The sequence below is a fragment of the Electrophorus electricus genome, chromosome 8 (genome assembly GCF_013358815.1).
Source record: "Electrophorus electricus isolate fEleEle1 chromosome 8, fEleEle1.pri, whole genome shotgun sequence".
Lineage (NCBI taxonomy): Eukaryota > Metazoa > Chordata > Actinopteri > Gymnotiformes > Gymnotidae > Electrophorus > Electrophorus electricus.
The window spans coordinates 19,017,491-19,043,374 of NC_049542.1; the positions used below are offsets into that span (position 1 = coordinate 19,017,491).

The 25,884-nt window shown below is 43.4% G+C and overlaps 1 protein-coding gene across 5 annotated transcripts in view; it reads right to left on the reverse strand.

Moving 5' to 3' along the window:
• The window catches only part of ppp1r9a (protein phosphatase 1, regulatory subunit 9A), a 38,970-nt gene that overhangs the window by 1,641 nt on the left and 11,445 nt on the right, over positions 1-25,884 (reverse strand). For 4 of the 5 annotated variants that reach the window (XM_027012068.2, XM_027012069.2, XM_027012070.2 and 1 more), the window contains exons 3-19: positions 16,797-16,929; positions 16,218-16,338; positions 14,680-14,784; positions 11,879-12,014; positions 8,967-9,119; positions 8,324-8,377; positions 7,575-7,804; positions 6,907-7,003; positions 6,285-6,435; positions 4,964-5,094; positions 4,189-4,240; positions 3,746-3,815; positions 3,504-3,563; positions 2,582-2,630; positions 618-737; positions 399-422; positions 31-207 (exon numbers count right to left, since the gene is read on the reverse strand). In XM_027012068.2, coding sequence (XP_026867869.2) covers positions 31-207; positions 399-422; positions 618-737; positions 2,582-2,630; positions 3,504-3,563; positions 3,746-3,815; positions 4,189-4,240; positions 4,964-5,094; positions 6,285-6,435; positions 6,907-7,003; positions 7,575-7,804; positions 8,324-8,377; positions 8,967-9,119; positions 11,879-12,014; positions 14,680-14,784; positions 16,218-16,338; positions 16,797-16,929 — 1,863 coding nt within the window. The remainder of the gene's footprint in view (positions 1-30; positions 208-398; positions 423-617; positions 738-2,581; positions 2,631-3,503; positions 3,564-3,745; positions 3,816-4,188; positions 4,241-4,963; positions 5,095-6,284; positions 6,436-6,906; positions 7,004-7,574; positions 7,805-8,323; positions 8,378-8,966; positions 9,120-11,878; positions 12,015-14,679; positions 14,785-16,217; positions 16,339-16,796; positions 16,930-25,884) is intronic. The other variant, XM_027012071.2, reaches the window with a different exon arrangement.

Sequence of the window (25,884 nt, forward strand, 5' to 3'; positions counted from 1 at the left end):
AATTGATGCACTAACTGGATTTTTACTCACCTTGAGGGCAGTGCCGTTGAGTAGCAGGAGTTGCTCTCCATCCATGTTCTTGGCAGTGAACTGAGGGATATACTGCTCCAGGTTGAGGCCCATGAGCCAGTGAGACACTTGCTGACACGACCAGTCCAACACATTGCACTGGTGGTGTTTCACAAGCTGTCCTTCCTCCTCCAGGTTCTGCACCAAACACACAAACATAAGAACTTGTGTTTTGCAGTATCGGTCTTGAGTAACCTATATTTAAAAGTATACTCAGTTGTCTCTTTCATGAGTGAAAAGGTGAAAACAACAACAGCAGCAACAACAACAGAGGAATAAGACCATGACAACAGACATGCAAACAAAGCTCCTTGATAAAAATGTTTCACCTCATCATCTGTCATTTCCAGACTCTGACAAGTGCAGCACAAAAGACAGCAGGAAAAGTGACTTTATTAGCACAAGCATATGCAGAAAAAAAATCTACTGGCTCCATCTACTGGCCAAAATGGGAAAAACATTCTTTGTGCAGAGAAGTAAGGCTCACACTGCAGCTCAGTCATTTCACTAAACGAGCATCCTAGAAGATAACCTCTGAGTCATCTTACCTCGCCTGACGACACCACCAGTGTGTGTGAGCGGCCAGGCAGCTTAGGCTTTGACACCACATCGCTGATCTCCACCGAGCTCGCACTACTGATGCTGAGGTCATCCTTTCCAGCTGGTCCCTGGGAGAGGCAGGCATGACATCTCATTAGCACCAAGGCACAGCAGATACAACAGCTGGTACACACTACCAGTAGCCTCTGGTGTGGAGTTAAATAGCTGAACAGGCAATTGTTTGTTCCTCCCCCGTGACTATGTTACTGGGGCGCAAATAATTGTCAGGAAATTGGTTACAGTTTGAATGTTGATTTAGTTTATTATCTCTAATTATGTGAGTGGAAAGTTCAGTGACTCAAAGAAGCCTACTGATATTTTTTGGCCCTATGATCAATACCCATCTTTAAAGAAAGTCATTTGTATTTGTTAAAATTAAATAACAGAACCAGGAGTAATTAAATACAACAGTTAGTGCCTACCAAGTAATTTGGATTAAAAAAATGAGTGCTGATATAGATTATATGATAGCACTGGGACTTTGAACTATACCTGTGTCAATCCGCTTTACTGTAGTGTTCTATTAACTGTGACTTTAACAAACATTATCTATCTTAAATTGTAGCTAACTTTGATGTTAACTCGTCAGAATCCAACAAAATCCAAAAAAACTGGCCAGTGCCAACTATCTGACAGAACAAACCCATCAGCTGAGTGCTAAAGATAATCACAGCTGTGCTGATATTCAGTATAACAGCACAACCTTCTCATGTGATATAGCTTTAGTAATAGTTACTAATAGAATGAAAGTACTAAGCAAACTGCATGCGTTGTGAAAGTTAATTGCTGATTAATTTGTTCCATCAACAGGAAAAGCAAGAGGATAATCCACAGGATAATCTACATGACCCAAAGTACCAGTATGGGATGATTCTTCAGATGTTTTCATACGAAAAGGCTGAATTATTATTAAAATCTAGGTGCCCTTTGCTTTTATGACTAATCTAATCTGATCTTTCTTTGGTAAACAAATGCTGAGCTGCTCGAGAAGCATGGTGTTAGTTCTCATCCTCTTCAGATGTCAGCATGCTAAGAGTCCCTTTCATCTGGGAGGCCTGAAAGAAAAGGCTGGATATCTGCTCCTCAACTCATACTGTTCACTTATATGCCTTCAGAAAATAGATACAATTTGTCACACCGTTTGTGCATAAAAAAAATAGCACAGCAAACCCAGAGCTTTTGATAAAGCATTTCAATTCCATCTTATTTCAGAGCAATTGTATTTCAGCATACTGCGTGCACTATTACTTTAAATAATCACATTCACATTCCAGTGTTCTAAATATCCCCTGTGACCCAGTGTAGGTGGTAACATGGCTCTTTGGCTGAAGTACTCAATTAAGAGTTTCATTGTGAATACATCTTGAGATTCAGTAAGGCTTTCTTATTTACTAAGATTATAAGAGGTCAAATGTAGCAAGAATAAAATTCAAATTTCAGTCTTTACTGGGAAAACCTTACTGAATAATACTTTACTGAATATTCCGTCCCCAGCAATACTAAGATGACAGATAGTTCTAAAGAATGGGAGAAACAGTTGGCAGCTTGCAAAGGTACAGAGAGAGATAGTGATACAATACCAAGTAATATGTATAGGAGAAGCATGGACATACGAGATCTCTGTCAAACAGACACAACAAACCAAAAGGAGGCCATCAGTAAATACCACTAATACAACTATATCACTATCATTAATACCTCTAATACCAATATACCACAATCAGTAAATACTTCTAATACCACTATACTACTATCAGCAAAGACCACTAATACCACTCTTCCACTATCAGTAAATACCACTCTAATACTACTCTCAGCAATACCACTAATACCACTATATGGCAGACCTCATTATACAGCATTCACACAGTATATTGCACATTCAGGTGAGCTGAATGATGAAAACCCATACCTTGCTCTTTGGTTTCTCAGGGCTATTCTCTAAGGATGGTTCCTTGGAGCTAGAGGAAGGAGACAGGTTACTGAAGCATACACAAAGGCACAGGGGAGGGGCAGATATGCTGGTAGAGCTTACTGAAGCGCAGCAGCAACAGTTAGTGACACCCGTGGCATACAACGGCACATGCGGATCTGAGCAGAACACCACCTCCCAGCTTGTCAACTCACATTGTGTTACATCGTTAGGGCTGCTAAGCTTTCATTCTGCCTTAGGTCACTATGAATAGGAGTTCAGATCTCCAGCGTTCATGTTTCCCTGTGATACATATATTTGTTTTGGCCGAAGGTCTGTTCCCCAGTAAAATCAGTTTTCAGCTTTTACGTTATGACTTTAATACAAATCCACAATCAAAATCCACAATCAAAAGTTAAATCGCTGAAATGTCCAGCACAGTCCATTATGATTACTTTCTTCTTCAGTACTGACCTGATGTTCTGTGTTGGTAGCAAGGCACATTTGCACATTTGACTGTCTTGGTGAACCAGCAGGTTGTTCTATATCGATGAGAAATTGGTGCATATTTATAACTATACAAACTATATGAATGAGCCTCTGTGTGTGTGTGTGTGTGTGTGTGTGTGTGTGTGTGTAAGTGACTGTGTGCACATGCGTCCCAGACAACCAAGGTCAACTGCACACAATGTATTAGTTGGGAGCTGAGCTGTCAGGCCACCTCTATCTGTACACACTCCTCTAGCTCCAGCTGTTCTCTGACACTGCCAGTCACAGTGCCAGCATGCACCCGAGCCCCAAACAGCAGCCTCACATTTAAGACACAATGCAAACAAAGTAGAATACAGTTGACTTTTAGGAGGAACTGTTGCAGGGCTGTTTAGCAGGTTACCAGGTATGTGTGATTGCACGCTGGGGTTACCTGTATCCAGGTGAGCCTCGGGGTTCCTGTTCTTTACCCCTGCTGTGTTGCAGAGCCAACCTAAAAGGACGTGGCAAACCTGCTCAGAGCAGCACAAGCTGAGGCTCCACATGGCTTATATCACAATCACAATATGGGACAAAGTCACTTAACATGGTTCATTATCTAAATGCTGCACCAGAACGCAGTGAGAATGAAGCTTGCAGCTGACAATTAGCTGCAGCATGAAAACTGTAGCTTACCCAAGGTCCAAGAGTTGCTTGCTGTCATTCTCCTCTTGACTTGGTGAAGGGCTTGACGCCATTGGAGAACCTGCACAGATGCCAAGCTTCTGCACTATGGCACAAACTCCGAAGACCACACTTGGTCTGAACATGGTGGGATTCTTTCTATATTACACTCAATTCTGTTCTTACTGTCACTACAATGATGATTCTGTTACAACAATAATGTTGCACTGATGATTATGTTACACACGGTAAACAATATGTAAACTATAAGTAACTGTGTGCAACATAAACATCATTGTAGTAACATTATATGGACAACATGTTTAAATACAGTTACAAGGTTCTATCATATTGAGGTTATGTTTAGCTGCTGTCATTGCTGACAACTATATCTCTATGCAGGTAAAAGTGAGCAAATAATAATGGTGGAAAAGGTATGGATGATTTACACTCACTCGCATGTCTGGGTGACACCTCCATGCTGCCAGACAAAGTGGAGGCCAGACACTGTAGAGGGCGAGGGACAGTGAGAGAAAGAAAGAGAGATGTGGAAGGACAATAGAATGAAACCTCTCACTTTCTTTGCTCACTCACATGACGCTTAACTATTATAGTTCACATCCTTTTTTATTTAAGACTTTGCCAGCAATCATCATCATCATCATCATAAAATGCAAGATAAGCTCTAAAGTTAAGCAAGATTCAACTGGGGCCACCAGGGCTCAGCCACAGCAGTTAGAATCTTACATAGGTGTTATCCAGGATCTGTCCTTGCCACGATGAGACCCATACACACTCACACAGAGAGGCTTCACATTAACACCATTCACATCACTGTCAGACTCAACATCATGGCTGACAGAGCACATGATGACATTTAATATAACAGCAATGGCAATCTAATCATTACACAAAGATTGTATTATAAAAGACAAAGATATGCAAATGTAATTTTATGCACTTGCTGATGTGTTTTTCACTCTTTATGTGTGTTTGTGTGTGTGTGTCTCTCTCTCTGTCTCTCTCTCTCTCTCTCTCTCTCTCTCTCTGAGGTGTTTTGAGTACATCAATAGTTACTTCCTGCTTCCTTAACCATACTGGCCAGGCTGTGAGAGGCTGTGAATTGTGGGTGTGGGCATGGATGTGATTTGTGTGTGTGTGTGTGAGTGATTTGAGGGGCTGGGAGTGGGTGTGAATTATAGTTATGGGTGTGGGCGTGCGCTAGCTCACCCTTTGATCCAGGTCCTGCTCCCTCTCGTTAGACCTGGTTCTATCTCGTACTGTGTGTGGTCCAGCAATGCCTGCCAGCAGGCACTGAGCCTTCACCAACTCACTGCCCACACATTCCACCCCAGCCAGCCCTGAGACACAGCACAGTTACACAAACACAACAATATACACAAACATACATACACAGAAGGTACAAGAGTTCACTACAAAGGACAACATTTGCAGAGGTTAGGATATAAAAGTCTGACCTTTGAGACATGTCTATGTTGGATCATGCTCATGTAGTCTGCTGCCCTACTTCAGTACATGCTTTTTGATGGTATCCTGTCCCCCTAAAGTGCCTGGCTCAGTGAACTCTGACCAAGCCCAGCGCTGAACTACCACGACAACCACCTCATTCAGTCACGATGCATCTCAATCTGGATTCATTCATTGGACTCTTAGGCCAGTTATTAAGGTGGACTCTATGCTCTGCATCAGGGAGTGAAAAGGAGTGCAATTTTATGGCAAAATCAAGCCCAAAATGGATAAACGGTTACTCAAAGGGCTCTGAACTTTCATTACTGCTGTGAGAGTAATGGTCAAAAGAGAGAGAGAGAGTAGGTCTGCTGTGCAAACAGGTTACATTACAGTAATTATGATTACTGTAATAATGAAGCCTGTGTTATAAACAGAAAAATCATAGGCTTCAGAAACAAAACACAAACAGAAAATTAAAAGATGGGCCACTAACAAAACAGCACTGGAAACTGTTCTACTGCTTATACATCAGTCTATATGCACTGTTCTGTAATAGCGCTCACTGTGACAGTAATAATGGGAAGATTTGTGTAGCCAGACAGCTTTCAGCACTTTGGAATCTTTACCTAGTTCTGTGAGCGGCAAATCACATAGCTTTATGTAAAAGTACATAGTTCAAATGTGCCCTCAAAATGTCACTTGTCACTTCAACTGTCAACCACCACTTTTTATGGTATTCTAAGTCTGCCAGATTTTGGGTGAAACCTAGAAACTGGGAAAGTGGGAAAATGAGGCTACTGGTGAGTGGCTAAAGGTGAACTATGCAAAAGTACTTCTCTCTTCCTGGATATGTCCTTGTGAAAACACCTAAATGGAGACTAATGGAGACTAATAGCTCCCATGTACGACTTATACATCACTTCACAATACATCATCACTCAGGGGCTGTTTCAAAAGCACTCACTGTATAAATTGTGTGTGTATGTGTTTGTGTGTGTGTGTGTGTGTGTGTATGTGTTTGTGTGTGTGTGTGTGTATGTGTTTGTGTCTGTGTGTGTGTGTGTGTGAGCGTGTGCCTCACCTCCTGCAGTCACCCATCTTCCAGAACACTGGAACGCAGCCAGCCTCTCAGTCAGCTGCACACGGCTCTCTGGGCTGTTGTTGTTGTTGTTGTTTATCTGGATGCCATTTTGCTTCATCAGCAGCATAAGCTCAGACTCCAAAGCAGTAATCTGCACAGGAAGAAAGGGTTTGCATTGTTGGCACACATGCATTTGAATTACATTGTGAAAATTATCACCAGCCAAATAATCCCATGATCTCCATTACAATGTGGTACAGTCTAAACATTCCACCATTTTTATTACATGAACTACGTGATGATAGGATCCCCTTGTGCAACTTAAATGGAACATTCACATTATATTTGTCCTATCAATTTAAATGAAGGTTAATTTGAGCACGAGGTTACTGTGTGTGTGTGTGTGTGTGTGTGTGTGTGTGTGTGTGTGTGTGTGTGTGTGTGTGTGTGTGTGTGTGTGTGAGTGTGTGTGTGTGAGTGTGTGTGTGTGTGTGTATGTGTGTGTGTGTGTGTGTGTGTGTGTGTGTGTGTGTGTGTGTGTGTGTGTGTGTGTGTGTGTGTGTGTGTGTGTGTGTGTGTGTGTGTGAGTGTGTGTGAGAGGGGGTGGGGGGTTAATCATTACCCTCACTTGCAGCCCCTGGATTTCAGCTAAATGAGCTTTCTCCACTTCTTCCAGTCTCTTTTTTTCTGCCTCTTCCCTCTGGGCAAACTCCATCTCTCTGACAGGCAACAAGGTATACACACATTTTTTAGAACAGGCTTTTAGTTTGTGTGTACTGTGTGTGTGCACCTGCATGTGTACGTGAACTGGAGCAACATGAGAAGAGCCACTGTCACGACCTTAAGCAAATGCTGAATGTGCCATCTTTCCCCAGAGCTGAAGGCCAGAGAAGCCCAGCATTATGTCTACTGCGAAAACGTCTCCATCGTGGCCTTGTGTCGGGAGATTTACAGTAGCTGTTCCAACCCGACCCTCCATCCTGCACCACCCAGATGAAGTGGCTTATTCACGCCTGGCTGAGTTGACTTTGGCAATGTCGCTGGAGCGGAACAGCAGTTAAACCTTGCCAGGCCATATCAGAGTGAAGCGGTGTTTCAGCACAGCTATAAAGCTCCAATCTCATCCTGTCTCTCGCTGACCTATGCCCTCTGATGCTAAAATACAACACCTCAATTCTTGCAGTGTCTAAAATGTAAGATGTCAGCCGAACACTGGTGCCCTTTAAAGTAAATCCCTCAACTTCTCCCCACCGTGGCTGGTGTACATAAAAGCAGCAGAGCCAAACTCACTTTTGCTGGAAGTCCTTGATGAGTTTCTTGGCTTTGTTGTATTTCTTCTCTAGGGTCTGGTACTGGCTCTGTGCCTCCTTCAGGTGCTCATTGACCGTGTGGCAGAGCGTCTGCGCCTCGATCCAGTAGCTCTCTAGTTTCAGCACCCGCTCCTTGTTGTCCTCGATGCTCTGCTTCAGCTGGGTTTTCTCCTGCTCCCAGCGAGTCTTCTCTTTCTCCACTGCTGCCAGCTGCAGAGAGATGGAGAGAGAGCGAGAGATCGAGAGAGAGAGATAGAGAGAGAGAGAGAGAGAGAGAGAGAGTGCAAGAGAGAGAGAGAGGGTTGTGGTCAAGAGAGAAAGAATGAGACATGGGGAGGGGGAGTGAGTATCAGTAATCGATTTAACCAATACAGCACTAGAAGAAATGTAACATAATGCACATAATGTAAACATGCATGTCAACATACAGCAACCAGTCATACTGTCTTAATGAGAAACAAACATCTTAGTCTAATATCCAGACAAATCTCCCGCTAATGTGACTGCAGGATCTAAGTTTGCTTTCTGAAATTAGTATATCGCCAAAGGTCAAAATCAGATGACAAAGCAAGATGGCAGTTTAGGCTTGCACAATTAAGAAATGATGTAGAAAAGGCACTGCAAGTTCAAACAGATGCAGCCCATAAACATCCACACAACACAATAAAAGGACAGCAGAGTCCAACACTGTACATGTAACTATCTCAGAGGGAAATCATTGGTTCTTACCTTGTTTTTCAGTTTTTGGGTCTCAGCCTCAGTGACACTCTGCTTGATCTGCAGCTGTGGTCAAAGAGAAAGAAACAAAAAGAGAGTAAGAGGAGTGGGAAGAGAGTGAGGGGGAAAAAGGGAGAGAGAGAAAGAGAGAAAAGATGACAGACTGTTCAGGAAAGAGCAGCGCTCCTTTAGCTCCCTGTCCAGAGAAATCCTCTCCCAGCCACAAGGAGATATAGAAGTGTAAGAGAGAGGACCATTGAAGGATGCACCATGGGGAATTGAGAGAGAGAGAGAGCAAGAGAGAGAGAGAGAGAGAGAGAAGGGAGGAACAGAGTGAGAGAGATGGAATGAGAGAGGGAGGGAGGCAGAGAGTGAGGGATAGAGAGGGAGAGAGGGAGAGAACCCCCCCCCGCCCCCCGTATCCAATTTTCTCTGAAAACAATGTAGCTCTAGAACTGGGCTTTGAACTCCATGCAGATTAATGGAGGCTCAGCCCTGCCTGTGCTGCAGCAAAAGCATTCTGTAATGCCAATTAAAATAACTCCCCAGTGCATCCACTCCCTCAGCATGGCCTTGGCCATCGTGCACAAAATGCAAATCTACACATTTTTGCTATCCATGCCAGCATGCCCTGTGCACGGAACGTGTAGCCTACCTCCCGGAACTTCTGGTAGAGCTTGTTGGCATCTATCCCCGATGGCGAGATGATGCCCTCATTTTCAGGTAGGTCATACACCTCAAAGGTCACATCCCTGTCTGTCACAGCTGATCCCACCTCCTCTTCCTCATCTGTGGCATACTCTCCCGTCTGCGACAGGCACATGGGAGGAATTCCGGTGATGCAGGTAAATAATGTACATGCTAGTGAGCATAGAGCATACGTGGGTGACTGTAACTAGCCCTGATGCCGCTTGGGTGCTAACACTGATAATGAGCTAAATCAACCAATCAATTTAAAAAAGAGAACAAAAGTGGCTGAAATTGCAATCTGACTTACACACAGTTCAAACTAGGCAACACTAAATCAGTGTGGAAATGGGCTTTCTTGTAGAGGCAGGAAATATAGAGATCTAAAACTTTTCCTGCATACTATGGAGACCTCCCTTTCCTGCTAGACTGGGTTTAGTTTTTAGTGTGTGGCCTCTAAACAGGTTCTCACTGAACAATCTGAGCACCACTGCCAAATACTTTTAATCTTTTCTAAGCCTACTCTTATGTTTTATAGAATGTTAAAAGTTAAAGCGACTTTATTCATTATGTGTTATTAGTTTGTCATCTGATGTCAAGGAGGATGGCAACCCCTTCTGAGACTTCTTGCTCGCCTTGATCAACAGGGGTCTGAACGCAGATTCTCTGTATAAATAAATGTAAAACACCTTTGTTGTATAAGTTGCTGTACAAATACATCTGAAAAATCTAATCTACATAATGACTATCAATAACTATGCAAGAATAGGCAAATTCTAAAAGTGCCTGTCTTGTGCCCAGTGTAACATAACTCTGTGCTGTTAGTTTCAGGTAAAATTCTGTATGCCCCTTCAATTTCTACATGAAACCTCAGTGTGGGAAGAGATGGCAGGCGTGGATGTGCAGTGAGCGTGCCAACGTGGGTGCAAGCATGACCAGTAGATGGAAGGAGTGGGAGCCAGGCTGGTTCCACCTGGCTGGAGCTCAGATCTGGTTGCAGACAGGGCTACTACCTGGGAGTCCTCCCTGCCTCATCAAATGATCTGCCAACACCCTGAGCCTCTCTGCAAAACTGCATCTCTACCCCCATCCCCCTAAGTAAACACCCACACACACACGCCCAAAGCATATATAGAACAGCTAACAGGAGCCTTGCTCCATGCTGTCGTGAGCACTGTCAGTTTATTATAGAATGTCAAATTCACTCAGTGCATATGTCACCCACAGCCTGTTTGGTTATATTCTTGTATAATCACAGAAAGCTGAAAGGTGATTGGTGCACTTGTGGGACAATCTCCTCTAGGTACAAAGCCTTTTTGTAACCGATGTCCTCCTAGCCAGCTTGGGTTCAGAGAAGCTCAACCCAGGTGCTCACTCACTGTACTGGCTGGCAGCTGGTGGAGGTGCTTAGCCAGAGCTGTTAATCCACAGAACACTGAGCTCTCCATAAAGCCCACACACACTCCACAAAATACGTGCACAGGCACAAGCATGCGCACACGCACGCGCACGCACGCACGTACGCACGCACGCACACACGCAAGTCTGCCCAGCAGTTGTATGTGAAGCTCTTTACAGTACTCTCAGGCTACCCTGCAACACACTCCCATCTCCCCCAGCAGACACGCACACCAGTGAAGTGAGACAGGGTCAGACAATTTCCAGCCAAAGGCTGACAAGCAAGGCCCTGATCCAGCATATCATCCAGCTCAGAGTACCACTGCAGAGTACACACTCTGCTTCTGAAAAAGGCATGCCAATGTTTCTCCAGCATCCCAGCCAAATCATTCACATTAGCATTGGAATCACAGGATTTAACCATAGACAGTTTATTGACTACTTTAAAAACTGCACTTGAGAAGCTGATATTTTAATTTAAGATTTAATATGTTAATATTTTAAGGGAGATGGCGGGCAGCCATACTAACAAAAAGCACCACATAGCCAGTGTCTGTATAACAGCCCACAAATTTCAACTGACAATTACTGAGGGTCCACTGCTTAAAAATTCATTAAAAATTAATTTTCCCCATTATCATCCAGTACTGCCTATAATGCTAAATTATCCTTGTCCACTTAAATCACAGGATAAAACAAATGTGTGTAGCATGTAGAAGCAATTATCCTAGTATCCTGGCTGATGATTCATTCTCCCTAGTCAATCATCCAAGCTGATATAGAATCGCAATGCCATGGCAACCCACTGCATATTATGGAAATGTGCCTGGATCTAATGCATGAAAACAACTCCTGGAAAGAGGGAGGACACCGACGGACAGGATAGCAGGCTGCTGCCCTTTTGTCTTGGACAAGTGGCAGCTTCCTCAACTGCTAATGAGCAATGGAGCCTAGCCACTCAATGGTGAGAAACGCAGCAAGTCCATGTAGCTCAAGATTCACCAAGTGTAGTGGGTGACTATTCAGCTATATCATGGCTACCCTACATGCTTAATAAAAGCAACAGAGGGTTCCAGGCAACCACATATTTATATCCAAATTCATATATACATTTACCTGAGCTAGGTTTAATGTTTTAACAGTCACAACCTAATGGCAGGCACCCTATCCTGCCATTACATTAAAAACCTAATTGTATCTGGTTCTAACATACTTCAACAAACTGCAGCATGTCTGAATTCTGACAAAGATTATGATATGTGTTTTATCCTGTTACACATTGTTTTGAGAGGTGATAACAGGTTGTAACAAGTTTGGGCTTTTAGTGCCTTCAAACAGCACCTGTAACTGGCTCTGTCCTATTGTAAAGTGTCCTTGACTAGTTACTGCAAGTGCAGGCAGGCCTCAGCTTGCTTAGGGACATGGGAGACAGGTTCATGGGACACAGAAGCACCTACAGTGGGAGCTACTCTGGGGCCTTACCTCATCGTCGTCAGCATCATATTGAGCATACTGCTGCTCCAGCATCTCTCTCTGATGCCTCTCCTGCTCCAGGGTCTGGCTGATCAGCTGAGCCACCTCACTCTCCTGCCCCGGACGCTCTCGGCCAATCACAAACCTTCACAAGGCAAATGCAACCAATCAACAGGCTAAGATCTTAGAAAGCCGATCTGGCAAAGGCAGAAACAATGCACAGCTAGGAAGAAATTATTGCTGAGGTAGGGATGTTGTTCTGCCTGTGTGTGTGCGTATGTGTGCGTGTGTGTGTGTGTGTGCACTCTTGTGTGTGTAGAATATGTTCTAATCCTCAGTATGACAACTCCTTTTAAAAAGGACACAGGGGAGACATTTTAGACACAAACATTAGTATCAGTATTAGAGGTGAGTGGTCAGCATTAGGACTACAATTAACCACAGGGTTCCATTAAAACAGGAACTCCTTAATGGTAAGGTAGCTCTCCCAGGTTTAACGGATAAATGTGGAGCTTCTTCTCAGAGATATTTACATTTAATGCCTTTTTGTGTGTCAGCATTTACTTGTTTTTGCTATGCAGCAGGTATTTCCAGACTCATGGAAAGATGCCAAGCTCTAAGAGCAAGGCAGCAAATGAGTATTTCCCATGAAAATTAAACTGTATGTCCAACTTCACAGGGGTTTTAAAATGATGTAGGATGAAACACAGCAAATGTTCTTACTAAAAATAAACCAACTGTATTTCATTCCATTTTAAAATTGACAAATTATATATACATAATGCTCATAATAAAGAGAGGCATCAATCTAGAATTAATTTATAAATTCTATAACAATATAAATACCTATAACAATATAAATCTCACAACATAAACTTGGGGAACACATAAAAATAATGCCACTCCTAAGGAAACAAGCAAAAATAATCCCTGTGATTAAAGTCACATGGACAAAAAATATAAACAACATGGGCTAAACTAAACCGAAGTTGTTATGAGTTTAAATAGTTAAAAGATGAACACTGTAGGTTGGTCAGTCAGGTCTGTTATGCCAGATTCCCTGTTCTTGGCTAATTAATGCAAAATGAAGTTTGGCACAAACTGACAATTGTCATGAAGATTTGGTCTTATATAGCATTACTGACTAGCCTATAACATGCCATTAGGGAAAGTATAAAACTTACTTACTTGGGGTGGTTTTCTACAAGCAAACTGTCATTGTGTAGCAAACACAGGGAATTTTAAGACCTATGGCACCTTCACCGTTCCCCAAAAACACAACGTGTGTGTGGCCTACAGTGACAGTAGGAATCACAGAATGCTTTTCTTCTGCTAACACATGTGGAGTAAACCAACATGGCAAAAATCTTAAATTATCAAAACATTGCTTCTGAAACTGGATTTTCATGTTCTTTTTCAAAAAGATATAACAAAAATATGGGTAAAGTCATAGGTCTTTCTTATAAATTTCTTATAGAGAAAATCTGCTTGTGATGTCAGGTACTGGGGAGACAATGATCAAATATTCTCATGACTGCAGCTTTATAGTATCTTCACATTGCTAAACCAGACAAGCTTCTGAGAATATTATCTATGCTCATTTCTCTATAGTGGAGTTCTGTCTGTGAGCAGGGCTTATGGAGGTCACCCAGCAAGAGGGTGTTATTTGCAGGGCACAGGGAGCCATAATTGCTCTGTGCTTCCCAACCTTGGGAGGTGGTGCAGGCAGTACCCGGGTGGCTCCCTGGTGCTGCGGAGGAGCTGACCTGGAAAACCCTGCCTGGCAGGGGGCCCTCACTGCTGCCCACATCACCTCATCTACCCACTAGTCCCCCTGTCCACCCGCTCCATGCAGTTGCAAGCGTTGATTCACCAACCAACCAATCACTCTCAATTTAGAGGTCAGCCAGTTGAGTGGTTACAGAAGAAGATGTGGTTTGAGACCTGGATTAATTCATAGGCTAAATATAGCACGGCGGGAAAATCTGGGCCATTTGGCAACATGCTCAATATACAGGAAGGATTTACAAAAGGAGAACATGAATTTGAGAAAGAAAAGAGACAGAAAAGAACATTCTGGGTGCTTTGTGGGAGGGTCCTGGACACAGAAATCAATAATTACTAAATGAACACTTCTAGCACTGGGGTAGACACATCTGTAAACACTTCTGAGGCATTCCTCCTGATGTATTATTACTCATCAAGCGTTTATTTCTGAGTGTGAGAAGTGGGGCAGAACAGAGGCTCCTGTTAAATTTGCCCCAGCTGGGGCTTTTTTGGTCATGTTGGAGGTAGTTGGTGCAGCTAAGGCAGTGAGGTAATTAAAAAGAGAGTGGACCGCAAACAGCTTCCATTCAAGACGAAATCGCTTCAACATGCTGGGCTGTGCTATTGTTTATGAAGAGCTCGTTCCCTCTCAGTGTGAAGTCCTGCTGCTGACTGGTAGACTGACACAAAGATCTGCTCTGTCCCTCCATATCTGAAGGGCATTTTCAGTATGCTAGTGGGAACTGTGTGTTCCTCACACAAGCTGGGGGCTAGGAAAGAGCCAGCACATGGTGCTTTTCACAATAGAAACAATGACACAGAGAGACTACTGTGTTATTACAGTGATTTGAGGTCAGGATTTCTCACACAGGTCAGGCTGACTGGACACTAGCAGAAAAGGTCAGCCTTTACCTCTAACTGGTTATGTGTGAGCTCCTTAATTTGTCTGTGTGTGTGTGTGTGTGTGTGTGTGTATGTGTGAGATATAAATCACCAGAGTCCTTACACCTTGGAATGTTCCAATTTGTGTCTTAAAGTCTTACTTGACCACTCCCTGTGTATTCCTCAACACAGAAGCAGCAAAGCTCTGGGTCACACCCACCAGACTGGTGCCATCCACTTCCACTATCTGATCATTCACCTTGATCCTGAGTAACAAGAGTAAAGAAGAGAAAGACACAGTTTTTAAAGAACATTATTAAGGAAAACCAAGACTCCTTAGGAAGAAAGTAACTTCTGTTTTGCTCTTAAGCCTCTAAACATGTTGGCTGATGGTAATAGATCACAATCATAGCTAAGGACTAGCTGGACTATTCTGTGGAATGCTGAAACAGGGTCACCCCCTGCCCCAAGGCCAATGAAACAGGGTCACCTTCCTGCCCCAATGCCTGTGAAACAGGGTCACTGCCCCAATACCTGTCAAACAGGGTCATTGGCCCTATACCTGTGAAACAGTGTCATACCCTGCCCCTACGCATTTGAAACAGGGTCACTGCTCCTATGCCTGTGAAACGAGGTCACCCCATCACCTCTCGCTAAGAAGCCCCTTCACAGCTATATGGGTCTTGTGTAAATTGTCTACTGCTGCATTCAACCTTTGGTTGCCTTCTCTTTAAATGCTGTGCTCTGTAACTTCTTGCTTTTTTATTAAACAGGGATTTGACCCCCAGCACCCTTCTGGCCATCAAGCTGCTGGCAAGTCTACTCTGTTATGAAGACAAGCAGGTGGGAGAGGGCTCGCCAGCTGGAATCTTAACGTGTTCATGCAAAACAACTCGACCTTCAAACGTGTCCCGTCACTTTGCATTAATATGAGCAGCACAAATCATCTGCAGTGAAGTAGGAAACGCAGATCACCCCAGTCACACAGCTGTACCTACCAAATGGTGGAGAAAATTACATTCAGGCGCTTAAATGCTTCCTGCCCACTGCCCCACCTGTAGTCAAGCCTCCCAATCACAAGATGAGGGATTGCCAAGAGCAGCCCCCCACCCACACCCCCCCACACCCTGGCTCCAGGTAACCTGCTGCAGGTAGGCATGCAACACAAGATACAGACAGCCCAGGCAGATACTCTTTCTGAAATGGAGCTCCATGAACAGTGATCTCTCCAGAACACTAACACTAATAAGATGTCTCCAGAACACTAATACCTCCCACATGTTCTCACGCAGCTGGAACTGATCCCAGTTCCATTAATATTCACCTGCAGCAAGCTCCTTATCCATTGGTTAATTCTGCTGAAGGCACTCAAAGTTAGCCAGGCTGATGAGGGCAGCACTGACATGTAGGTAGCCAGCTGCCAGCCATGGGCTCTCCCCCCACCTCACATGTTCTTTACCTGGTCCTCTTCCCCAGAAGAGCCGGACTCCTGAGCTGCAGACGGCGCAATCCCAAAGCCTTTCCTCACATTTCAGTCACCTGAGCCAATCTTAAATCTGACACCCTTACATGGAAATTGTCTGAGAAAGGGTAGAGTACAGCAGGAGTGTGAAGCCCTTCCTACTTCTATCTCTCAGCCCTTCTTCCTCTCCTCCTCTCTCTGCAGTCCTCACCCTACCCTTACCCCTGCTCTCCTTACCTTCCATCTCTCGCCGCTGCTCCACCTTCGATAACAGTCTTGACGAAGATGCCTAGTTTCTCCAGGCCTGCATCAGCTCCCACTCCCATTCCAATAATACTGATGCCAAGGCCATCATCATCTGCGTGGAGAGCAAAGAGGAGATTAACACATCTCACCATTTACACTTCATTTACAGCAGATGTGGATAGTTTTAAATGAAGCAGAAACTACGACTCGACCGGGGAGCTCAGCCAGGAAAGGCTGGAGGCATGTAAGGGCTGACGGATATTTCAGTGAATTATGCATGGTTTATTCCAGCTAGTTTATTACTAGTTTAAGCCGCTATGTGGAACTACTCTGACACCCAGAGGGGCTTTGAAAGGACAACAGTATGATGAGACCTTATGACTTTTAGCACACTCATTGATAGTGAGTTTAGAGCTGTTTTTCATAATCGTAATACTGGAGGTTTTTTTGACTGAAGCTTTAATGATAATCCCTTACACAGCAGAGAATATAATCAGTTAGTTACACATGTATGCTAATATTCTCAGTTAACCTATGGTCATAAAGAGTTCAGTTGTAGAGTAAATTCACCCTTTTCCAGCTCCACTGGGAAAAGCTCCAATTTCTCCACCCTCTTCTCCAATTCATACTCCGCTGAGGACGCCACCGGATCCACCTCCTCGTTCCTGCGGTCATAGTCCTCATTTGAGTAGGTATTAAATACCTGGACAGAGAAACAACCAAAGCTTCTCTCACTACAGTGGTCATACTAAGAACATTTACAGTTGGTTACTGTTGTGAATCACTGAAGGCTAGTAGATGTTGAAGTTCTCAGATGCATGGAGCAGCCCATAAAAGTGATGCTATATCTTCAATAGCAGTCTGCCTCAAATGTGCTAAATACACTAAATATGATTGGTGGAGGAGAGGGATTATTATTAATGAGGGGGGAGGGGGATGTCAATGTTGATTTGTGCACCAGATGAGGCCCTGTAACATTGTTTATATTCTAAAACAACAACAGGCACTTTCCACTCTGTCTGAGGCACACTAGTGGTGTGTGAATGAGCGTGTCAGGGAATGTAGCCATGCCCACTCACAACTCCTCAGCCTGACCCCACCCACATGCCAACACACAGCACGTCAGCTTCACCCTCACCTGGCCCTTATCCCACTCAGCTAGGTGGAAGTGGCACCATGTAGGAGAAGATTCTTTACTACCACATCTTTACTGTGACTACTATAAGCAAGGCCATGAAATCTGTGTTAAAAGGGCAATATTTGCCTGTAGCCGATGGAGGTACACGAGTTTCTGCTTATCACAAATCAGCAGTTTAGGGTGTCACATTCCCCTTGACATGGCCAGGCCTGCAGTCGCTGTGGTAATCATTGGCTCCGTTAAAATTCTGAGAAATTATAATGGAGTCTCCGCTACCTAATCGGTGGAGCTAACGAATTAGGCTGGTATGCTAGACGTACGCTCATTACAAATAAATAAAGCAACCATGGCAGAGTGCCTGTTCAAGAGGGCGCGCTCTAAAAACATAGGTGTGGGGATGGTGCGAAGGTGGATGGAACAGAAATGTGCACTGGAGGGCCAGCACTGCGTGTGGGCGATGCGATAGTGGGGAAGTGTCACTGTGAACTTCACATCATCAATAATGCAGCCTGATCAACAGCCATGCATTATTGAGCACCCCTCTGGTGAAGAATGGGCTGGCCCTTACAATGCGCATGAGCCTGCTCTTCCGCTTTAGCCTCCCTCAGAGTTTGGCCTCAGCTACACAACATGCTGCTGGTTGGAGCAAAAGGCGGAGGGGCAGACAGGTGAGGTGGGTGCAAAGTCGTAAAAGTGCACAACCTTGAAGAGACCAGCTGCAGTATCACCAATGATGTCTAAGCAAAGGCAGGGTTAGTTTGTTTAATTATTTTTACGAATGACAATACGCCTCCGACCTGACCTTATTATTCTTCAAGGCTTTAAAGTCATCACCAATGAAGACACAGGGTCTTCACCCAAAGTGTGCAAAAGAGCTGCAGATGCAGACAGGGTAAAGGACAGAGAGGGGCATTAGAAGATTGTGTATGAGCAAGGGAGGGATAGAAAGTAAGCTTATCCGTCCCTGCAGGGTCTTTCCCCCCCCTCACACACACACACACACACACACACACACACACACACACACACACACACACACACACACACACACAGTGCTCTTCTGAAGTTGTGTTCAAATGTCATTCTCACATTGCCTGCGCTGACGAGTTCTCCTGTTATAGGAATAGTGCCAGAAACTTCCACATGTCATTAACTACATTTCCCTATGCTCTCCTGGGCTTGTCCACCTACATTCACCAAGCTCACAGCCAACTAAAAATGGCACTACAGTTCAGAGACTGCAGTCTGGCAGTGCAACGTGGCAACCATCAGAGCATCGCAGGCCTGCCAGATCCACAGAGAGTTTGGAGGTGAGGTCTGCTCTGCGGGTCTGGAGAATGCACTGGTCATAGTGGATCCAGCACAGTGCCTCACCCTGATGGAACACATGATGCATAGATCCCTTGTGGCCATTGACCGCTTTTATTGATTTATCAATAAAGCAGCTGTTAGCAGGTCAGTGTGTTTTCATAATATAAGGATCACATTTTGGTTCTCATTTTACTCAGAAATTAAAGATCTTATCCTGCAATTATCTTGCAAATCTATATCTCTATTTTCCAAAATGTAAAACTAGCATTCAACTTGTAACTGCCCTGCATTGTGAAGTGGACTTTGTAAACATTGCAAGTGCCAAAGTACCCAAACGAACGTATTCCATGTTTTTCCTAAGTCTGTGCTTTGTCTTTTTTCCAATGACTGAAGCCATCTAACTGCACTTTCTGAGGAGACTTAGGCTTGGCCTTGGTTCATCTGAACAGAACCCTTGTCTGCCTGGCCTAGTCTGGAAGCTCTGCACCAGATTCAGTAAACCGCAGACTCACAGTGACTTGCGGAACTTCTCCTATCTGCCTCCTCAGTCATCATTCATCTGCATCTGAGTTTTCCATCTCCCCTGCCAACACTCTGATCAATACAGCTGTTAACTGATATCCAACAAATCGCAGCACAGTGCATTTGTCTTACCCTCATAAATCACTCTGACCATTGCTCCTTCTTTTCACAGAATGGTCTCATATCACAAGCCAATCAGTGGAGTTTTACTTACAGCGCAGAAGGGCCTGCTACACTGTTCTACATAAAGGATAAAAAGCTGAAGCTATGTAAATGCCAGCCTCTTGGGGAGGAAGGCATTAAAGAAGCACTGCTGATGTGCATATTTAATTTCATGCTATACAAAACTTCACAGGGAACCCTGCTATGTGAGCAACTCACATTTTGCTGCTTGCGGGTGCACATCGCACTCTATCGCGCTGCGTCCAGAGACTGAAGCTCTGATGCTCATCTGCATGGGCATGTCGCACTAACGCAGCTTTGCCATCCATCTCTCCACTCCCCTCATCACACCTCTCTCCTCTCACCCCGCCTGCCTGTCTCTGCACTGAGCACTGTCCTGTACTCTTCCATCGGTATCCAGCCAATGCAGAACACCAAGAGGTACACCCCTGCACCTGCAGCATGACCCCAGCCCGGTGATCAACCAGCAAGTTGGAGAGGAGGAGGAGGTGTTGGGGAACTGCAGCAAGGTGACTCGTGTCAATGTCCGCCAACCACTACTGATCGTCTTAAAGTGCAGCAAGGGCCCATAGGGTGCCAGGGCCCTCACTCGGCACTCATCCACATGAAAGCCTCTCCAGGGCTGAGACCCAAGCACCACATCATGCATTACCAAGACCCACCAGCATGCTTGCATAGACAACTCAGCACACTAAGGCTGACTCATGCCGGAAGCAAATGACAAACTGTTTAAGGGTATGGAATTAGGGCCAGGAATTACTGCACAGGCCTTGGACACAGATTGACAAACAGCACTTTGTCTGCAGGACATAAGCAAAATTAATTATGCTTATACTGACTATGATGCTGATATTCAAAAAGTGTAACCCTGGAAATGAACAACTCAAGGTTTAATCAAACTACTAAATAAATTAAAATCATTCATTCAGTTCTTTTTACTTCTCACCGTAAGAGAGCACACTCCCATCTGACTGTAAATGTGTGCAATAAAAGGCCAAGATGACCATATCTTGAACAGTTCAGGGCACTTGATGGGACTCATTTGATGCGTCAGCTTCTGTGTGTTCTTCAGCAGAACAATAAGGCTAGAGAAGACCTGCTCTCTGCACATGAACTCAGGAAGTAGCCAGGCTCCAGTGCCCCAGTGGACCACTGTAAGTGCTCTTCTATCCATTACAGCATGCCTGACTGGGGCAACTAGACTGCATTTACCTCTTCCCTCGAAGCAACCTGCTGACTGTAACTGCAGCTTCATTCTGCACTTCCCTTTAATCCTTTGCTTGAGGCACTAGCATGGGGGCCTTAGCTCCAACTAAGAAACACCCCACTAGCAAAACAAAAGGGCCCCTCTGTGTGCATGTCTAAACAAGGCAATCATGGAATGATGAACAGCCATTTCTTTCATGTCTCATTCTCAGCTGACTGTGTGGGATGAGGCATCTCACAATGCAATCAACATAGGATCTTGGTTTATCATTAATTCATGAAACTAACAGAATGGTGTACCTTCAGCTGACACAAATGCTTAATGCAAGCATTAGATTTGCACAGCTACACTACAGGGGAGCAGAGGACTCCTTGCCATGTTCTTGTCCCTTTCCAGATGTAATCATCAATTCCATCAAGACTAGTGAAGCTATTTGAAAATCGGCAGACTCATAGTTTTCCTTAAGTGTGCTTTTGACTAAAACACATGAAATAACAGCACCTATGGTATAGAATACATAGAAACCTTTGTAGTGTTATATGCTGACTGAGGATTTATTTTAAGTCACTCACCAGGGCTAAACTGACCTCAGCATGAATGGGTGCGCATCCAGCCATTGCTGGACGACAATGCGGGACAGTGTGTCAGCACAGAGCGCCTTCCTGAACTAATCTGGGAGAAGAGGGAGAACAATGGCTGCCTCTTGGAGTGGCACTGAACCTGGGGAGCAAAAGGGGATGTGGTCGTGCCTGACATGGCCAGCCTGGATATTCTCTACCCCAGCAACCCAGCATTGTCTTCGGTTTCTCCAGTTGTTGAGAATTCAAGCCACCACAAGATCCCATGTGTCATTGATACGAATAAACTGAGGAATATTGCTGTCTTTATTTATATACAAAGAGAGGCGCACCTCTGCAACAGGACTATAGAAGAAAAATTGGTGAGTCCTTCCTTGGAAGGAAGAAAAAAAAAAATCCCCAATCGCAGGTTTTATGAGCCTGGACTTTGCTTAGGGGAAATTACAGTCAAACACAACAGCTCTTGTTCTGTTTAATTATGTCAAGGTCTCAAGCTTTTACTGCTTGCCATATACTCTTATAGGAGCCAAACAGTGACTGCATAATGAGAAGCCTAGCTCTTTAGAGGCCTACTCAATTTCTGCTGCTGCTCTCATCAAGCAATCCTTCTGAAAGTATGTAAGCTTATACTCGCCTGGTGCTAGCAAATGTTACTCTACAAAAAGTAGCACAACTCCCTCACACATTTTTGAGGGAAAACACTTCCTCCCATAGGTTTCTCTGCATTCATCTCACTCATACTTCCAGCCTAACTGACATTTGTAGTGAAGAAGCATATCAACAACTCACAAAATGCATGACTCAAAGGCCTCTTTAAAAAAGGCTGAACATGGAGCAGAGTGTTAGCTCACCCCGAGAAGAGCACAATATTACATAGAGCCAGGTACATTTCCAATTTGAAATGAAAAGATCAACAAAATGTTTCAGAAAATGTAAGTGCATGTGCCATAGACATTGTTGATATTTAATTTCTGAAATGGCAATTAGCACACTCAGAAAATAAGTCTGCATCTCTGAGAAAGATATTATAGAAAGCAGCATCTGATTATGTAGTGCCATTTAACACCCCAGGCCTTACTAAATCCCAACACTGCATATTCTCCTTGTTCAGTGGAGTTTGGGCCATCTTCCCAAGTGCCTCAGAACCAACTCACAAATATGAAAGCATGGAATTTGCATTACAGCAACTTTGATACAACTCAAAAGCAATAGTGCAGTTGTCAATAGTGCAGATCCTGTTTGATATTCTGCATCCAAGATCAGAAAACTGCAGGTTAACACAGCTATCCATTTTGTTTACTCAGTGATGCAGGTGAGTTCTTAAAGTAAGAGCAGAGCAGAAAGCATGGGAATGTGTGTGAGAAGGTCACAACAGACTACATGGTGAGCTGATAAGAAACAAAATGATCCCATTTGGTCAGAGTGAAAATGTCTTTTTTACCCTGTACATACTATACTTCATAGCATAATTTTTATTATTTTATTATAACCACTTCTCTTCCATAACCATAACCATTTTCCTGAGAAACATTTGTTCTGTATTTTATTTTAAAAATTAATTAAAATCTTAACCATACCAAATAAAATTTGGATCCTGTGACTCAAAATCAGAACAAAATCAGGAGATTAGTGATTGCTCTATCAGGAACTGTAATATTAGACTGCCATGATTGACTTCAGTCTCCTTTTAAGCTCTGGGTAAAGTTGTGTATTTCTGTTCAGGCTGTGCAGAAATGTATAACCTGATGAGGTTTATGCAGGCCTCTGACAGATCAGAGAGACCAGAGTATGCGTCTGCTGAGTTGTTTCAGCACTCGTTCATTTGCTCTCCAGTCTTTCTAACCCACTTAATTTGATTTGGGAATCAGGAAGTCACAACAAGGGACTACATTTCATATAATGCAAGATTTCATTACAACCCCTAAATGGCATTTAGGGAGCACAGAGAAAGAGCAAGATGACAGGGGGACACTATAAAGGACAAACAAGGACATACATACATGCGCACACGTGCACACACACACACACACACACACACACACAGCACTTTTGTACTGTAAATCATATCAGTTGCGAGGCTCTGATGTATGTCACCCAAATATAAAAGAGCTCTCATGTGTATTAAGAGCATCCTGCTTCCGGCACCTTGCCCATCACACTGACTTGTTTACTCTGCGTTTCCTCTTGGGTATACTGACACTTTTAAACTCAAAGGAAATAAAAACTCTACAGACTGCTGGTCTATGCTGTAATGCATTTGCAGTAAGAGCTCAGGCAGAACATAGGTCTTTTTCGTAGAGCTCCATCTGGTGCCAGAGGTTATATGCCCTTGTAACATGCATCTGTTGAGAAGCTGAGTTAGATGTTAAAGGCAGCTACAAGTCTGAAACAGTTTCAGAAACAAGTCTGAAACAGTGCTTTCCCTTCTCTCTCAATGTCCAGTATGGAGGTGTGCAAAACTGCTACAGTTGCAGATTAAAAGTGAATATCTGACTTTACAGCAACCCCAAACCACCTACAAAGAGAAGGAATCTCACAATTATAGTCAAAATCTGCAATTCAAGCCAGAGTATAATTTTCCAGACAAGAATATTATATGTTCATGTTCTTTTCTCAGTGATTAGCTCTTATCAATACACACATTTAACTCGTTCTGAGTAAGCATGTCCAAGGCAAATAAAACCCAGTTTTAACCTTTAAACTAAAATTCCTGGAATATTGACTTATTGTTGTCATCTACCAAGTTGCCATCATTACCATCAGGTTGCCATCAAGTTCAGCCAGTGAGAGGAGGAACCTGTGGACAAAAAGTCAGATCTATATGAGCAGAGCAGTCAGCTGTACAGCCTGTAAGTACTAACCTTCCCACTGAACGTCTCCGATTTCCCGTGGGCATAAATAATACACACACATATATTACATGCATGCATAATAAATATCAAAATTTACACAAAAACACCTGTAAGGACAAGTACAAATAATGATTCATAAGAGATGATGATATAATGAGTACAATGTCTTTTTTTTTTTTTTTATCGCTCTGTAATTATTAGGTTTTGTCTTTGCTTCAGTGTTGGAAGCATCTGCAAGAATGCTGTTATAGCTCACAGCCACTAGAGCAGGTCTTCAACACAGCCTCTTACAAGAGCACCAGATTAATTATTGTTTAAAAGCTTTAATGCTGAAATGATTTATGAAGCACTAATAAATATTACAAGTGCGGTGAAAAAAACGTCAGAAAGATTGATCACAAAATGTACTTTCTGTCCCTTCACCCCAGACTCAAGCTTGTCTCATGTTGGGTTAGTCTGGTGGGAGGGGCTACATTTCACCACACCACTTTGTCCCTTTCATAAGTTCAAACAGGAGACAGACTGTTGTTTGTTCAGAATATGCAAAACAAGCTGGTGGCTTGGCACAGTTTAATATTCCATATGATTAATGAGCAAAGTCCAGCCTTTGTCTGATAAACTGAAGCCAGGGGCCATTTAACAATTCAGCCCAGTCAACTGTTATTATTAACCCAGGCTACAGAATGCCAGTTTACAATGGGCTGACACTCTCTATTTACTCCCTATCTTCAAGAGGACAATTGCATTTCAACAACCTTTGGGCTATGAATAATTTTTACAGGAGTGGGATAAAACAGACCCACTGAAATAGAGCAGAGCAGTATTTACATGTTCACATCTGAAGAGTTCTTCCAATCCTCTTCAACCATCCAAATGTTAAAACAAACATTTATTATACAAAAGTACAATATCGTCTAGGGCAACAGCATAAACCTATACACTTCACTTATAAATATGCAGCTAATCTGAACATTTAAACTGGGAGTAGTAAAGGGCTTACAGAACTCTAAGAATGTGATACACTTCATAGGGAATAAATGGCAATAGGAGGAGCAGACCTTTCAGTCTGACAAACCTGACACATGATCTCTTCGTGAGATTTCAGCTGGTGTGAAGTGGATTAGCAACCAAACATCATAGTTTCTCCAATGAGAGGAATACATAAACCATGTTTTAAGCATACAAAGGGAATCGATTGGAAGAATATTTATTTGCTTCATATAGCCCCACTTCTCTGAAGACCACTGATAACTGTTAACATATTCCCAGGGGTCTGTTATTGTAGTGGAGATGACAAAAATGATCATATCCAATCAATAGTTCAAACAAAACAGCCTTGATTTGCAACTGTGTGAGCTGTTCTTTTTAAATTGATAAATCAAAGTTTATTGATCTGCTGAGGGCAGTGCAAATGGTCCATAAGGTTTTAATTGAACATATTGATCACTAAAGCTTCCTAAACTGATCCTTCTGACTAATATCCCAGGAAAAGGTACAGTGAAAATGCAATGCTGCAACTCCCTTAAAGTGCTAGAACACTGCAACCTCCAGCAACAGGCAGACGGACTAAAATTTCCACCTTCATCCTTCCCACTGAAGCATAAAGCACACATGGGATTCACACACATTCCTGTGAGATCAGGCCTAGATAATTTAGAACAACAGTGAGATGACCAGGAGAGAGCACTGAAGAAAACAGAGAGGATGGATTAAAAAAAAACATGAAAAGCAAAGTGAGGAAAAAGAATGAGCTGTGATGGCAGCAGCTGGGTGCATGTGTGCGTGTGTGTGTGTGTGTGTGTGTGTGTGCGCGTGTGTGCGCGTGTGTGTGTGTGCGTGCGTGCATGCATTCGTTCATATGTGTGAG